This window comes from Triticum aestivum, chromosome 5D (assembly GCF_018294505.1).
Source record: "Triticum aestivum cultivar Chinese Spring chromosome 5D, IWGSC CS RefSeq v2.1, whole genome shotgun sequence".
Taxonomy (NCBI): domain Eukaryota; kingdom Viridiplantae; phylum Streptophyta; class Magnoliopsida; order Poales; family Poaceae; genus Triticum; species Triticum aestivum.
The window spans coordinates 327,914,578-327,932,039 of record NC_057808.1 but is presented as its reverse complement, the minus strand read 5'-3'; the positions used below and the strand labels follow the sequence as shown (position 1 = coordinate 327,932,039).

The following is a 17,462-nucleotide window of genomic DNA, read 5'->3' as shown; positions in this document are numbered from 1 at the left end:
AAGTATGACTTAAACATGTTAAAGCAATCTTCGTGATCTCTTTTCCCTCGGTTAAAGATAATGTTATTCCAAACATCCCATAGAGTCCAGCATCCATGGATTAAAGCCTCCTTGAAGCATGCAAATGTTACCCCTCTGCCTTGCCCCAGTCTGCCTATTTAGAGATATCCAAGTTCCAATCCTTATTGAGTTTACACCAAAACATCTAACAAAAGTCATGGAGAAAAGAAGCATAGTCCAAAAAAAAGTCATGGAGAAAAGAAGCGGATCATAGCTTTGAATGTGTTTTTAGAGCACAAGACACAAATGTAACTCTACTTAATAGACCGCTCGTATTTAGCATGTCCCGTCAAGAAGCCCAAAAAAGAATGCAAGGGTAGTTCTCTACGGGTGGACTAGGTGAGAGCAGGCGAAATACCGCTAGAGCTAGCTAAGAGAGGGTTAGTTTTTAGAGATAAAAGAACTATAACAACATGTAGAAGACAAAGAGGCAGCCGCATCTCCCTTGCTTTTCTAATAGTTTTGCTATCCTTAGCAACTTTTTCCTGATATATAAGATGTTTGTTGGGCCTGGATGAATATCACCGAGACACATGGTCATAGGTCCTAGTTATATCAGTGCAGTAACAGATTCTGTTGCCGCACATTATAGGAAACTGTCAAGAAGCAAGTTCTGGTGTTGTATAACTCTATTAAAAAGAAGCATATTATTTGAGTCACCTCCAGACCTTGTCCTATTAGATGGGCTTCTAATGAGGTTGAGATCTTCAAGTGAAACCCAAATATTAGGACAGGAGGTGTGAAGTTTGTATGAAACTTGGAAAAGGAAAGTGGAGGGGGATGATATGTGGATGTGTATAGGAGCTACTCATGGAGGAAGACATCACTAGTGTGGTGGGAGGAGGAAGTTCTGCCTTTCTTATTGAAATATGTTGCATTCTTCGTAACAAAACAAAGTTAACATTCTAAATGGAAATTTTAATAAATTTACCGTGACCTAGACAAGTAGGACGTGCTTGTTAATTAGGCCAATTAACATCATCAACACCAACTTTAATATTTTTATGTTTACAACTGTATTTTCAATTTAGTTACAAAATTTATAAAGTGATTGACATATATGTAAATGCCACATTTTAACCGGGCTTCTGACTTTTTTAGAGTACGGTTTCCATACATATGACTCAAAGTTTGACGAGTACAAAACGTCTGATGATGGATGTGTAACCACAAGAACATATATATGACTCTATGAGTACTCCAAGCATTGGAGTACACCCATCGAATCGATCTATTTTGGCATCTCTAGAAGTTGCTACAATATGAAACATAATTCACAAAACTTAAAGTAAATATATATATATTTTTCGAACCCATACGCTATCTATAGCTCGAGAAACAAAAGAAAAGACAATTCTAGCACTAATATTATCAATAGACCAAATTCATATTCTAGTTTAAAATAGTTATTATTCACATTTAGATTTGTCCTTTCTATTTCTATATATGTGTTTCAAAATTGTATTTGAAATTTTGTGACTTGATGAATGTATATTGTTTGTGTCAATACATTTTTTTACAGCGAAAGTAACTTTTTGTTGATCAATTAGTAATAGATCCATTGCAAGCTTAGGCCTTGAGTCAACTAGAGGTTCTACAAGCCATGGCTAAGGATATATTACACATTAATTTCATTAGCTCGAGCATCCGTTATTTCATTAGCTTCTTGGAACAATGAGAGTAGGTTACTTCCGTAAATTCTCGGGCTAGCTGCACACAAACGTGAGTGAAACATGCAAATTTCTCCAACTCCATAATATTAAAAAATTTATGATACAGATATATACACATTAATAGATAATAGAAAATGTTAATATATGTCTATAATATTAAATTTATTAAAACAGAAAAATATAGTCAAGAAAGAAGATCTAGCATATATCTAGATATATCTAAACTCTAGATTTATTGACAATGCAATCCTTCTTGAAAAGGATATATCTTTACTTTTACTATTATTGAATATTGATTAACTATTCTAACTTAATAAGAATTTTGCGGGAATGATTACTATTTCTTGTCTTATTTTTAGATTTATAAATGTACTAACTAAGTAGAGGCGGCAGACAGGGCTGACTCGGATAGAGCGTCCAAGTGGGGGCGCAAGAAGGAGAAAATGTTGTGCTATTGTTGTGGAGAGAAGGGCCACTTTATTGCTGAATGCGTGGCTGAACTTTGTGATACTTGTGGCAAGCCGGCACATGATACGGGGGAATGCCCGATTTTGCGTGATCAGATGCTGTCTCTTACTATTTATGGAGTGTACTGTGCTGAGCTGATGTTCTTTGAGTCTCCTAGTGCGAGGGAGATACCAGAGGAGACCCAGAGTATGACCACTAGGGTGGTGAAAGTTACCAAAGGCGATGTCTCTGAGACCCAGATTGTGCAGAGGCTTAAGGAGTTAGCTCCAGGTGACTTCCAGTGGGAGCTCGTTAGTCTCGAGGCCAACATGTTTAAGGTTGATTTCCCTTCGGTTGAGGATTTGCAGAGACTTCTGAGTTTTGGGTTGTGCAGAGTACCTGACATAGAATGTATCCTGGAGTTCCACGAGTGGAAGAAGGTTGAGCCTCAGGGCAAGCCTCTTACTCAGGCATGGTTACGTTTTTCCGGGGCTCCCTCGAAGCCAATGCAGGATGCTAGGGTCGTGGCTAGTTTGGGCATTATGGTAGGGAAAACTGAGAGAGTGGATATGGCTTTTACCCGAGCTCACGGGGTAGCCCGACTGCGGGTGAGTGTTCTGGATATTGAGTTCGTGCCTGATGTGGTCAAGTGGACATATAGGGGCCAGATTTACAACCTCGAGATTGAGTTTGAGGATGCTGATCTGTTCGCTGAGGCTATCAATGGGACTGATGTAGACATGCACGAGGGAGATGACAGCTCGGGTGCTAAGGAGGCACTAGTCGATGATGCTGGACGAGAGTTGTCCAACGGATCGGGGTCCGTTTCTCAGACGCCCGGGGATGGGATGGCACCACCCTCTTCGGTGCCAATGACTTCTCTGAGATTTGGGTCATTTGAGCCTGCTTCTGCTCCTCCCAGACTCCAGAGTGACATGATGGAGTCTGACGATGTGTTTGAGTGCACGTTACCTACCCTGGATTTTGAGGATGCTGATAGTCCCGTTCTCAGGGGCTCGACGACCTCGGTCGAGGGAGGGGGGAGGAGCTTGGGCAGGTGGCCACTCTTTTTCCCACTCCGCCCGTTGTCTCACCTCAGGCCACGGTACCGGTGTTGGAGGTTGTACCTAGGGGAGGGGGTCCGGGGCAGGTGGCCTCGGAGCCTTCTTCTCCTATCGCGGCGATGGGGCCGAAGTTGGCGGCTCAGCTTAGAGGAGGGGGCTCGGGGCAGGTAGCCTCGGCTCCCTCTTCCCCTGTAGCGCCTAGGGTGGCCGCACCACTTGTGGCGCCGGCGAGTCCCTCTAGCCAGAGGGCTGGGGTGGGTGGGAAGTACGGGCAGGCGGCCCACACACTTCCCTCCCCCGGCACGCCTGCGCCTCAGTGCCGTGGTTCGCGGCTGATGTCGGTGGCGCCGTGGAGTTCCCCGCCACCGTTTTCGGCTGCTCCTGTTGTTTCTTCGACGGGTGCAGCCCTGCTGGGTGTTGGGGGTGAGGCCGGAGGCCCCACTCCGAGCAGGGTCACTCGGGAGGAGGTTATTGCTTTTGGAGGGATTCCGGATCCGGTCTCCGTGGGGCGACGGATGAGCTGCCGTCTCCAGGATCATCCGGAGGTCGATGACATGCAGCAGCGTGATACGTCTCCAACGTATCTATAATTTTTGATTGTTCCATGCTATTATATTATTTGTTTTGGATGTTCAATGGACTTTATTATACACTTTTATATTATTTTTGGGACTAACCTATTAACCGGAGGCCCAGCCCAAATTGCTGTTTTTTTGCCTATTTCAGTGTTTCGAAGGAAAGGAATATCAAACGGAGTCCAAACGGAATGAAACCTTCGGGAACGTGATTTTCGGAACAAACGTGATCCAGAGGACTTGGAGTGGACGTCCAGCAATCAACGAGGAGGCCACGAGGCAGGGAGGCACGCCTGCCCCCCTGGGCGCCCCCCCCACCCTCGTGGGCCCCTCGTAGCTCTCCTGACCGACCTCTTTCGCCTTATATACTCATATACCCTGGAAACATCAGAACGGGAGCCAAAATCCTATTTCCACCGCCGCAACCTTCTGTACCCGTGAGATCCCATCTTGGGGCCTTTTCCGGCGCTCCGCCGGAGGGGGCATTGATCATGGAGGGCTTCTACATCAACACCATAGCTTCTCCGATGATGTGTGAGTAGTTTACCTCAGACCTTCGGGTCCATAGTTATTAGCTAGATGGCTTCTTCTCCCTCTTTGGATCTCAATACAAAGTTCTCCTCGATTCTCTTAGAGATATATTCGATGTAATCTTCTTTTACGGTGTGTTTGTCGAGATCCGATGAATTGTGGGTTTATGATCAAGATTATCTATGAACAATATTTGAATCTCCTCTGAATTCTTTTATGTATGATTGGTTATCTTTGCAAGTATCTTCGAATTATCAGTTTGATTTGGCCTACTAGATTGGTCTTTCTTGCAATGGGAGAAGTGCTTAGCTTTGGGTTCAATCTTGGGTGCTCGATCCCAGTGACAGTAGGGGAAACGAAACGTATTGTATTTTTGCCATCGAGGATAAAAAGATGGGGTTTATATCATATTGCTTGAGTTTATCCCTCTACATCATGTCATCTTGCTTAAAGCGTTACTCCGTTCTTATGAACTTAATACTCTAGATGCATGCTGGATAGCGGTCGATGTGTGGAGTAATAGTAGTAGATGCAGGCAGGAGTCGGTCTACTTGTCACGGACGTGATGCCTATATACATGATCATACCTAGATATTCTCATAACTATGCTCAATTCTATCAATTGCTCGACAGTAAATTGTTCACCCACCGTAATACTTGTGCTATCTTGAGAGAAGCCACTAGTGAAACCTATGGCCCCCTGGTCTATTTTCCATTATATTTAATCTCCCGTCAACAAGTTATTTCTATTACCGTTTATTTTGCTTTCTTTACTTTTTATCTTTATCATAAAAATACCAAAAATATTATCTTATCATCTCTATCAGATCTCACTTTTGCAAGTGGCCGTGAAGGGATTGACAACCCCTTTATCGCATTGGTTGCAAGGTTCTTATTTGTTTGTGTAGGTACGTGGGACTTGAGCGTGGTCTCCTACTGGATTGATACCTTGGTTCTCAAAAACCGAGGGAAATACTTACGCTACTTTGCTGCATCACCCTTTCCTCTTCAAGGGAAAACCAACGCAGTGCTCAAGAGGTAGCAAGAAGGATTTCTGGCACCGTTGCCGGGGAGTCTACGCACAAGTCAAGACATACCAAGTACCCATCACAAACTCTTATCCCTCGCATTACATTATTTGCCATTTGCCTCTCGTTTTCCTCTCCCCCACTTCACCCTTGCCGTTTTATGCGCCCTCTTTTCCGTTCGCCTTTTTTCGTGTGCTTCTTGTTTGCTCGTGTGTTGGAGTGCTTGCTTGTCACGATGGCTCAAGATAATACTAAATTATGTGACTTTGCCAATACAAACAACAATGATTTCTTAGCACTCCGATTGCTCCTCTTACCGAAGCGTAATCTTGTGAAATTAATGCTGCTTTGTTGAATCTTGTCATGAAAGATCAATTCGCCGGCCTTCCTAGTGAAGATGCCGCTACTCATCTAAATAGCTTTGTTGATTTGTGTGATATGCAAAAGAAGAAAGATGTGGATAATGATATTGTTGACTTGAAGCTATTCCCGTTTTCGCTTAGAGATCGCGCTAAAACTTGGTTTTCACCTTTGCCTAAAAATAGTATTGATTCTTGGAATAAGTGCAAAGATGCTTTTATCTCTAAGTATTTTCCTCCCGCTAAGATCATCTCTCTTAGAAATTATATCATGAATTTTTAAGCAACTTGATCATGAACATGTTGCACAAGCTTGGGAGAGGATGAAATTAATGATACGTAATTGCCCTACTCATGGTTTGAATTTGTGGATGATTATACAAAAATTTTATGCCGGATTGAATTTTGCTTCTAGAAATCTTTTAGATTCGGCCGCGGGAGGCACTTTTATGGAAATCACTTTAGGAGAAGCTACTAAACTCCTAGATAATATTATGGTTAATTATTCTCAATGGCACACTGAAAGATCTACTAGTAAAAAAGTGCATGCGATAGAAGAAATTAATGTTTTGAGTCGAAAGATGGATGAACTCATGAAATTGTTTGCTAATAAGAGTGTTTCTTCTGATCCTAATGATATGCCTTTGTCTACTTTGATTGAGAATAATAATGAATCTATGGATGTGAATTTTGTTGGTAGGAATAATTTTGGTAACAACGCGTATAGAGGAAACTTTAATCCTAGGCCATTCCCTAGTAATTCCTCTAGTAATTTATGGCAATTCCTACAACAATTCTTATGGAAATTTTAATAAGTTGCCCTCTTATTTTGAGACTAGTATTAAAGAGTTTATGAATTCACAAAACAATTTCAATGCTTTGCTTGAAGAAAAATTGCTCAAGGTTGATGAATTTGTTGGAAATATGCCCTAGAGGCAATAATAAAATGGTTATTATTGTATTTCCTTGTTCATGATAATTGTCTGTTGTTCATGCTATAATTGTATTAATTGGAAACCGTAATACATGTGTGAATACATAGACCACAACATGTCCCTAGTAAGCCTCTAGTTGACTAGCTCGTTGATCAATAGATGGTTATGGTTTCCTGACCATGGACATTGGATGTCATTGATAACGGGATCACATCATTAGGAGAATGATGTGATGGACAAGACCCAATCCTAAGCATAGCACAAGATCGTGTAGTTCGTTTGCTAGAGCTTTTCTAATGTCAAGTATCATTTCCTTAGACCATGAGATTGTGCAACTCCCGGATACCGTAGGAATGCTTTGGGTGTACCAAACGTCACAACGTAACTGGGTGGCTATAAAGGTGCACTACAGGTATCTCCGAAAGTGTCTGTTGGGTTGGCACGAATCGAGACTGGGATTTGTCACTCCGTATGACGGAGAGGTATCTCTGGGCCCACTCGGTAATGCATCATCATAATGAGCTCAATGTGACTAAGGAGTTAGCCACGGGATCATGCGTTACGGTACGAGTAAAGTGACTTGCCGGTAACGAGATTGAACAAGGTATTGGGATACCGACGATCGAATCTCGGGCAAGTAACGTACCGATTGACAAAGGGAATTGTATACGGGATTGATTGAATCCTCGACATCGTGGTTCATCCGATGAGATCATCGTGGAACATGTGGGAGCCAACATGGGTATCCAGATCCCGCTGTTGGTTATTGACCGGAGAGTCGTCTCGGTCATGTCTGCATGTCTCCCGAACCCGTAGGGTCTACACACTTAAGGTTCGGTGACGCTAGAGTTGTAGAGATATTAGTATGCGGTTAACCGAAAGTTGTTCGGAGTCCCGGATGAGATCCCGGACGTCACGAGGAGTTCCGGAATGGTCCGGAGGTAAAGATTTATATATGGGAAGTCCTATTTTGGCCACCGGAAAATGTTCGGGATTTTTCGGTATTGTACCGGGAAGGTTCTAGAAGGTTCCGAAGTGGGGCCCACCTGCATGGGGGGACCCACATGAACGTGGGTAGTGGGGGCAAGGCCCCACACCCCTGGTCAAGGCGCACCAAGATCCCACCTTAGAAGGAATAAGATCATATCCCGAAGGGATAAGATCAAGATCCCTAAAAAAGGGGGATAACAATCGGTGGGGAAGGGAAATGATGGGATTTCTTTCCCCCACCTTTGCCAACGCCCCAATGGACTTGGAGGGCAAGAAACCAGCCCCCTCCACCCCTATATATAGTGGGGAGGCGCATGGGAGCAGCACCCCAAGCCCTGGCGCCTCCCTCCCTCCCGTGACACCTCTTCCTCCCCGCTTGCGCTTGGCGAAGCCCTGCCGGGATCCCGCTACTTCCACCACCACGCCGTCGTGCTGCTGGATCTCCATCAACTTCTCCTCCCCCCTTGCTGGATCAAGAAGGAGGAGACGTCCCCGCTCCGTACGTGTGTTGAACGCGGAGGTGCCGTCCGTTCGGCGCTAGGATCATCGGTGATTTGGATCACGACGAGTACGACTCCATCAACCCCGTTCTCTTGAACGCTTCCGCGCGCGATCTACAAGGGTATGTAGATGCACTCCCCTCTCTCTCGTTGCTAGATGACTCCATAGATTGATCTTGGTGATACGTAGAAAATTTTAAATTTCTGCTACGTTCCCCAACAGTGGCATCATGAGCCAGGTTTATGCGTAGATTCTATGCACGAGTAGAACACAAAGTAGTTGTGGGCGACGATTTGTTCAATTTGCTTACCGTTACTAGTCTTATCTTGATTCGGCGGCATTGTGGGATGAAGCGGCCCGGACCGACCTTACACGTACTCTTACGTGAGACAGGTTCCACCGACTGACATGCACTTGATGCATAAGGTGGCTAGCGGGTGTCTGTCTCTCCCACTTTAGTCGGATCGGATTCGATGAAAAGGGTCCTTATGAAGGGTAAATAGCAATTGGCATATCACCGTTGTGGCTTTTGCGTAGGTAAGAAACGTTCTTGCTAGAAACCCATAGCAGCCACGTAAAACATGCAACAACAATTAGAGGACGTCTAACTTGTTTTTGCAGGGTATGCTATGTGATGTGATATGGCCAAAAGGATGTGATGAATGATATATGTGATGTATGAGATTGATCATGTTCTTGTAATAGGAATCACGACTTGCATGTCGATGAGTATGACAACCGGCAGGAGCCATAGGAGTTGTCTTAATTTATTGTATGACCTGCGTGTCAATGAAAAACGCCATGTAATTACTTTACTTTATTGCTAACCGTTAGCCATAGTAGTAGAAGTAATAGTTGGCGAGACAACTTCATGAAGACACGATGATGGAGATCATGGTGTCATGCCGGTGACGAAGGTGATCATGCCGCGCCTCGAAGATGGAGATCAAAAGGCGCAAGATGATATTGGCCATATCATGTCACTTTATGATTTGCATGTGATGTTTGTCATGTTTACATCTTATTTGCTTAGAACGACGGTAGCATAAATAAGATGATCCCTCACTAAAATTTCAAGAGATGTGTTCCCCCTAACTGTGCACCGTTGCGAAGGTTCGTTGTTTCGAAGCACCACGTGATGATCGGGTGTGATAGATTCTAACGTTCGCATACAACGGGTGTTGACGAGCCTAGCATGTACAGACATGGCCTCGGAACACAAGCAAAACACTTAGGTTGACTTGACGAGCCTAGCATGTACAGACATGGCCTCGGAACACAAGAGACCGAAAGGTCGAACATGAGTCGTATAGTAGATACGATCAACATGGAGATGTTCACCGATGATGACTAGTCCGTCTCACGTGATGATCGGACACGGCCTAGTCGATTCGGATCATGTATCACTTAGATGACTAGAGGGATGTCTATCTAAGTGGGAGTTCATTAAATAATCAGATGAACTTAATTATCATGAACATAGTCAAAAGGTCTTTGCAAATAATGTCGTAGCTTACGCTTTAGTTCTACTAAGATATGTTCCTAGAGAAAATTTAGTTGAAAGTTGATAGTAGCAATTATGCGGACTGGGTCCGTAAACTGAGGATTGTCCTCATTGCTGCACAGAAGGCTTATGTCCTTAATGCACCGCTCGGTGTGCTGAACCTCGAGCGTCGTCTGTAGATGTTACGAAACATCTGACATACACGTTTTGATGACTACGTGATAGTTCAGTGTGTGATGCTAACGGTTTAAAATTGTGGCACCAAAGACGGTTTTGAAACGTCGCAGAACATATGAGATGTTCCAAAGACTGAAATTGGGATTTCAGACTAATGCCCACGTCAAGAGGTATGAGACCTCTGACAAGTTTCTTAAGCCTGCAAACTAAGGGAGAAAAGCTCAATCGTTGAGCATGTGCTCAGATTGTCTGAGTACTACAATCACTTGAATCGAGTGGGAGTTAATCTTCCAGATGAGATAGTGATGGTTCTCCATAGTCACTGCCACCAAGCTATTAGAGCTTCGTGATGAACTATAACATATCAGGGATAGACATGATGATCCTTGAGCAACTCGCGATGTTTGACACCGCGAAAGTAGAAATCAAGAAGGAGCATCAATTGTTGATGGTTAGTAAAACCACTAGTTTCTAGAAGGGCAAGGGCAAGAAGGGATACTTCATGAAACGGCAAATCAGTTGCTGCTCTAGTGAAGAAACCCAAGGTTGAACCCAAACCCGAGACTAAGTGCTTCTGAAATGAGGGGAACGGTCACTGAAGCAGAACTACCCTAGATACTTCGTAGATGAGAAGGCTGGCAAGGTCGACAGAAGTATATTGGATATACATTATATTAATGTGTACTTTACTAGTACTCCTAGTAGCACCAGGGTATTAGATACCGGTTCGGTTGCTAAGTGTTAGTAACTCGAAATAAAAGCTGCGGAATAAACGGAGACTAGCTAAAGGTGAGATGACGATATGTGTTGGAAGTGTTTCCAAGGTTGATGTGATCAAGCATCGCATGCTCCCTCTACCATCGAGATTGGGGTTAAACCTGAATAATTATTATTTGGTGTTTGCGTTGAGCATAGACATGATTGGATTATGTTTATCGCAATACGGTTATTCATTAAAGGAGAATAATGGTTACTCTGTCTATTTGAATAATACCTTCAATGGTCTTGCACCTAAAATGAATGGTTTATTGAATCTCGATCGTAGTGATACACATGTTCATGCCAAAAGATATAAGATAGTAATGATAGTACCACATACTTGTGGCACTGCCACTTGAGTCATATTGGTATAAAACGCATGAAGAAGCTCCATGTTGATGGATCTTTGGACTCACTCGTTTTTGAAAAGATTGAGACATGCGAACCATGTCTATTAGTATATATGCATGAAGAAAGTCCATACAGATGGATCATTTGGACTCACTTGATTTTGAATCACTTGAGACATGCAAATCATACCACATGGGCAAGATGACTGAAAGGCCTCGTTTTCAGTAAGATGGAACAAGAGAGCAACTTGTTGGAAGTAATACATTTGATGTGTGCAGTCCAATGAGTGCTGACGCACGCAGTGGATATCGTTATGTTCTTACTTCACAGATGATTTGAGTAGATGCTGAGAATATTTACTTGATGAAACACAAGTCTGAATTATTGAAAGGTTCAAGTAATTTCAGAGTGAAGTTGAAGATCGTCGTGACAAGAGGATAAAATGTCTGTGATATGATCATAGAGATGAATATCTGAGTTACGAGTTTGGCACACAATTAAGAAATTGTGGAAATTGTTTCACGACTAATACCGCCTGGAACACCATATTGTGATGGTGTGTCCGAACATCATAACTGCACCCTATTGGATATGGTGCATACCATGATGTCTCTTATCGAATTACAACTATCGTTTATGGGTTAGGCATTAGAGACAACCGCATTCACTTTAAATAGGGCACCACGCAATTCCGTTGAGACGACACCGTATGAACTATGGTTTAGAGAAACCTAAGCTGTCGTTTCTTAAAAGTTTGGGGCTGCGACGCTTATGTGAAAAAGTTTCAGGCTGATAAGCTCGAACCCAAAGCGGATAAATGCATCTTCATAGAATACCCAAAACAGTTGGGTATACCTCCTATTTCAGATCTGGAAGCAAAAGTGATTGTTTCTAGAAACGGGTCCTTTCTCGAGGAAAAGTTTCTCTCGAAAGAATTGAGTGGGAGGATGGTGGAGACTTGATGAGGTCATTGAACCGTCACTTCAACTAATGTGTAGCAGGGCACAGGAAGTTGTTCCTGTGGCACCTACACCAATTGAAGTGGAAGCTTATGATAGTGATCATGAAACTTCAGATCAAGTCACTACCAAACCTCATAGGACGACAAGGATGCGTACTACTTCAGAGTGGTACGTAATCCTGTCTTGGAAGTCATGTTGCTAGACAACAATGAACCTACGAGCTATGGAGAAGCGATGGTGGGCCCGGATTCCGACGAATGGCTCGAGGCCATAAAATCCGAGAGGATCCATGTATGAAAACAAAGTATAGACTTTGAAAGAACTACTTGATGGTCGTAAGGCTGTTGGGTACAGATGGATTTTAAAGGGAAGACAGACAATGATGGTAAGTGTCACCATTAAGAAAGCTCGACTTGTCGTTAAGATGTTTTCCGGCAAGTTCAAGGAGTTGACTGCGATGAGACTTTCTCACTCGTAGCGATGCTAAGAGTCTGTTAGAATTATATTAGCAGTTACTGCATTATTTATGAAATCTTGCAGATAGGATGTCAAAACATTGTTTCCTCGACGATTTTCTTGAGGAAAGGTTGTATGTGATACAACCAGAAGGTTTTGTCAATCCTGAAAGATGCTAACAAGTATGCAAAGCTCCAGCAATCCTTCTAAGGATTGGAGTAAGCATCTCGGAGTTGGAATGAACGCTTTGATGAGATGATCAAAGATTTTGGGTTTATACAAAGTTCATGAGAAACTTGTATTTCCAAAGAAGTGAGTGGGAGCACTATAGAATTTTTGATGAGTATATGTTGTTAACATATTGTTGATCAGAAATGATGTAGAATTTCTGGAAAGCATCCAGGGTTATTTGAAAAGTGTTTTTAATGGAAAACCTGGATTAAGCTACTTGAACATTGAGCATCAAGATCTATAAGGATAGATCAAAAACGCTTAATAGTACTTTCAAATGAATACATACCGTGACAAGATTTTGAAGGAGTTCAAAATAGATCAGCAAAGAAGGAGTTCTTGGCTGTGTTACAAGGTGTGAGTATTGAGTAAGACTCAAGACCTGACCACGGCAGAAGAAAGAGAAAGGACGAAGGTCGTCCCCTATGCTTTAGACGTAGGCTCTACAATATGCTATGCTGTGTACCGCACCTGAAGTGTGCCTTGCCATGAGTTAGTCAAGGGGTACAATAGTGATCCAGGAAGGGATCACATGACAGCGGTCGAACTTATCCTTAGTATCTAGTGGACTAAGGAATTTTCTCGATTATGGAGGTGGAAAGGGGGTTCGTCGTAAAGGGTTACGTCGATGCAAACTTTGACACTAATCCGGATGACTCTGAGTAGTGAACCGGATTCGTATAGTAGAGCAGTTATTTGGAATAGCTCCAAGTAGCGCGTGGTAGCTGCATCTACAAGATGACATAGAGATTTGTAAAGCACACACGGATCTGAATGTTGCAGACCCGTTGACTAAAACCTCTCTCGTAAGCATAACATGATCAAACCCTAGAACTCATTGAGTGTTAATCACATGGTGATGTGAACTAGATTATTGACTCTAGTAAACTCTTGGGTATTAGTCACATGGCGATGTGAACTTTGAGTGTTAATCACATGGTGATGTGAACTAGATTATTGACTCTAGTGCAAGTGGGAGACTGTTGGAAATATGCCCTAGAGGCAATAATAAAATGGTTATTATTGTATTTCCTTGTTCATGATAATTGTCTGTTGTTCATGCTATAATTGTATTAACTGGAAACCGTAATACATGTGTGAATACATAGACCACAACATGTCCCTAGTAAGCCTCTAGTTGACTAGCTCGTTGATCAATAGATGGTTATGGTTTCCTGACCATGGACATTGGATGTCATTGATAACGGGATCACATCATTAGGAGAATGATGTGATGGACAAGACCCAATCCTAAGCATAGCACAAGATCGTGTAGTTCGTTTGCTAGAGCTTTTCTAATGTCAAGTATCATTTCCTTAGACCATGAGATTGTGCAACTCCCGGATACCGTAGGAATGCTTTGGGTGTACCAAACGTCACAACGTAACTGGGTGGCTATAAAGGTGCACTACAGGTATCTCCGAAAGTGTCTGTTGGGTTGGCACGAATCGAGACTGGGATTTGTCACTCCGTATGACGGAGAGGTATCTCTGGGCCCACTCGGTAATGCATCATCATAATGAGCTCAATGTGACTAAGGAGTTAGCCACGGGATCATGCGTTACGGTACGAGTAAAGTGACTTGCCGGTAACGAGATTGAACAAGGTATTGGGATACCGACGATCGAATCTCGGGCAAGTAACGTACCGATTGACAAAGGGAATTGTATACGGGATTGATTGAATCCTCGACATCGTGGTTCATTCGATGAGATCATCGTGGAACATGTGGGAGCCAACATGGGTATCCAGATCCCGCTGTTGGTTATTGACCGGAGAGTCGTCTCGGTCATGTCTGCATGTCTCCCGAACCCGTAGGGTCTACACACTTAAGGTTCGGTGACGCTAGAGTTGTAGAGATATTAGTATGCGGTTAACCGAAAGTTGTTCGGAGTCCCGGATGAGATCCCGGACGTCACGAGGAGTTCCGGAATGGTCCGGAGGTAAAGATTTATATATGGGAAGTCCTATTTTGGCCACCGGAAAATGTTCGGGATTTTTCGGTATTGTACCGGGAAGGTTCTAGAAGGTTCCGAAGTGGGGCCCACCTGCATGGGGGGACCCACATGAACGTGGGTAGTGGGGGCAAGGCCCCACACCCCTGGTCAAGGCGCACCAAGATCCCACCTTAGAAGGAATAAGATCATATCCCGAAGGGATAAGATCAAGATCCCTAAAAAGGGGGATAACAATCGGTGGGGAAGGGAAATGATGGGATTTCTTCCCCCACCTTTGCCAACGCCCCAATGGACTTGGAGGGCAAGAAACCAGCCCCCTCCACCCCTATATATAGTGGGGAGGCGCATGGGAGCAGCACCCCAAGCCCTGGCGCCTCCCTCCCTCCCGTGACACCTCTTCCTCCCTGCTTGCGCTTGGCGAAGCCCTGCCGGGATCCCGCTACTTCCACCACCACGCCGTCGTGCTTCTGGATCTCCATCAACTTCTCCTCCCCCCTTGCTGGATCAATAAGGAGGAGACGTCCCCGCTCCGTACGTGTGTTGAACGCGGAGGTGCCGTCCGTTCGGCGCTAGGATCATCGGTGATTTGGATCACGACGAGTACGACCCCATCAACCCCGTCCTCTTGAACGCTTCCGCGCGCGATCTACAAGGGTATGTAGATGCACTCCCCTCTCTCTCGTTGCTGGATGACTCCATAGATTGATCTTGGTGATACGTAGAAAATTTTAAATTTCTGCTACGTTCCCCAACAGAATTGGCTAGGAACGTGGATAGAATTTCTCTTGATGTTGATTCTTTGAAACTTAGATCTATTCCACCTAAGCATGATATCAATGAGTCTCTCAAAGCCATGAGAATTTCCATTGATGAGTGCAAAGAAAGAACCGCTAGGATGCGCGCTAAGAAAGATAGCTTTGTAAAGGCGTGTTCTTCTAGTTTTTATGAGAATAAAGATGAAGATCTAAAAGTTATTGATGTGTACCCTATTAAATCTTTGTTTTGCAATATGAATCTTGATAATGATGGGACTGGAGATGAGTCAACTTTAGTTAGAAGGCGTCCCAAAAATTCGGAGTTTTTAGATCTTGATGCAAAAAATGGTAAAAGTGGGATTGAAGAGGTTAAAACTTTAGATAGCAATGAACCCACTATTTTGGATTTCAAGGAATTTAATTATGATAATTGCTCTTTGATAGATTGTATTTCCTTGTTGCAATCTGTGCTAAATTCTCCTCATGCTTATAGTCAAAATAAAGCCTTTACTAAACATATCGTTGATGCTTTGATGCAATCTTATGAAGAAAAACTTGAGTTGGAAGTTTCTATCCCTAGAAAACTTTATGATGAGTGGGAACCTACAATTAAAATTAAAATTAAATATCATGAATGCTATGCTTTGTGTGATTTGGGTGCTAGTGTTTCCACGATTCCAAAAACTTTGTGTGATTTGCTAGGTTTCCGTGAATTTGATGATTGTTCTTTAAACTTGCATCTTGCGGATTCCACTATCAAGAAACCTATGGGAAGGATTAATGATATTCTTATTGTTGCAAATAGGAACTATGCGCCCGTAGATTTCATTGTTCTTGATATAGATTGCAATCATTCATGTCCTATTATTCTTGGTAGACCTTTCCTTAGAACGATTGGTGCAATCATTGATATGAAGGAAGGGAATATTATATTCCAATTTCCGTTAAGGAAAGGCATGGAACACTTTCCTAGAAAGAAGATTAAATTACCTTATGAATCTATTAGGAGAGCCACTTATGGATTGCATACCAAAGATGGCAATACTTAGATCCATCCTCGCTTTTATGCCTAGCTAGGGGCGTTAAATGATAGCGCTTGTTGGGAGGCAACCCAATTTTATTTTAGTTTTTTGCTTTTTGTTCCTGTTTAGCAATAAATATTTGATCTAGCCTCTGGTTAGATTTTTTGTGTGTTTTAATTAGTGTTTGTGCCAAGTGAAACCTATAGGATCTTCTTGGATGATAGTTATTTGATCTTGCTGAAAATTTCAGAAACTTTCTATTGCAGTAGATCAATAAACAAATTATCTAGGTCGTCCTATTTTGGTAGATTTTTCAGAGTTACAGAAGTTTGCGTTAGATAGAGATTACTACAGACTGTTCTGTTTTTGACAGATTCTGTTTTTCGTGTGTTGTTTGCTTATTTTGATGAATCTATGGCTAGTAAAAGAGTTTATAAACCATAGAGAATTTGGAATACAGTGAGTTTAACACCAATATAAATAAATAATGAGTTCATTACATTACTTTATAGTGGTGGTTTGTTTTATTTCGCTAACGGAGCTCATGAGATTTTCTGTTGAGTTTTGTGTTGTGAAGTTTTCAAGTTTTGGGTAAAGATTTGATGGATTATGGAACAAGGATTGGCAAGAGCCTAAGCTTGGGGATGCCCAAGGCATCCCAAGGTAAAATTCAAGGACAACCAAAAGCTTAAGGTTGGGGATGCCCCGGAAGGCATCCCCTCTTTCGTCTTCGTCTATCGGTAACTTTACTTGGGGCTATATTTTTATTCACCACATGATATGTGTTTTGCTTGGAGCGTCTTGTATGATTTGAGTCTTTGCTTTTTAGTTTACCACAATCATCCTTGCTGTACACACCTTTTGAGAGAGACACACATGATTCGAAATTTATTAGAATACTCTATGTGCTTCACTTATATCTTTTGAGCTATATAGTTTTTGCTCTAGTGCTTCACTTATATCTTTTAGAGCACGGTGGTGGTTTTATTTTATAGAAATTATTGATCTCTCATGCTTCACTTATATTATTTTGAGATTCTTAAACAGCATGTTAATTTGCTTTAATTGTGAAATTAGTCCTAATATGATAGGCATCCAAGATGAGTGAAATAAAAACTTCCATA

The 17,462-nt window shown here is 42.6% G+C and overlaps 1 protein-coding gene across 1 annotated transcript in view; it reads left to right on the top strand.

The window, feature by feature from the left end:
* The first annotated feature begins 2,296 nt into the window (after positions 1 to 2,296).
* LOC123120561 (uncharacterized) overlaps positions 2,297 to 17,462 on the top strand; it is a 55,163-nt gene continuing 39,997 nt past the window's right edge. The window contains exon 1 of the mRNA XM_044540570.1: positions 2,297 to 3,184. Within this exon, the coding sequence (XP_044396505.1) occupies positions 2,297 to 3,184 (888 nt within the window). The remainder of the gene's footprint in view (positions 3,185 to 17,462) is intronic.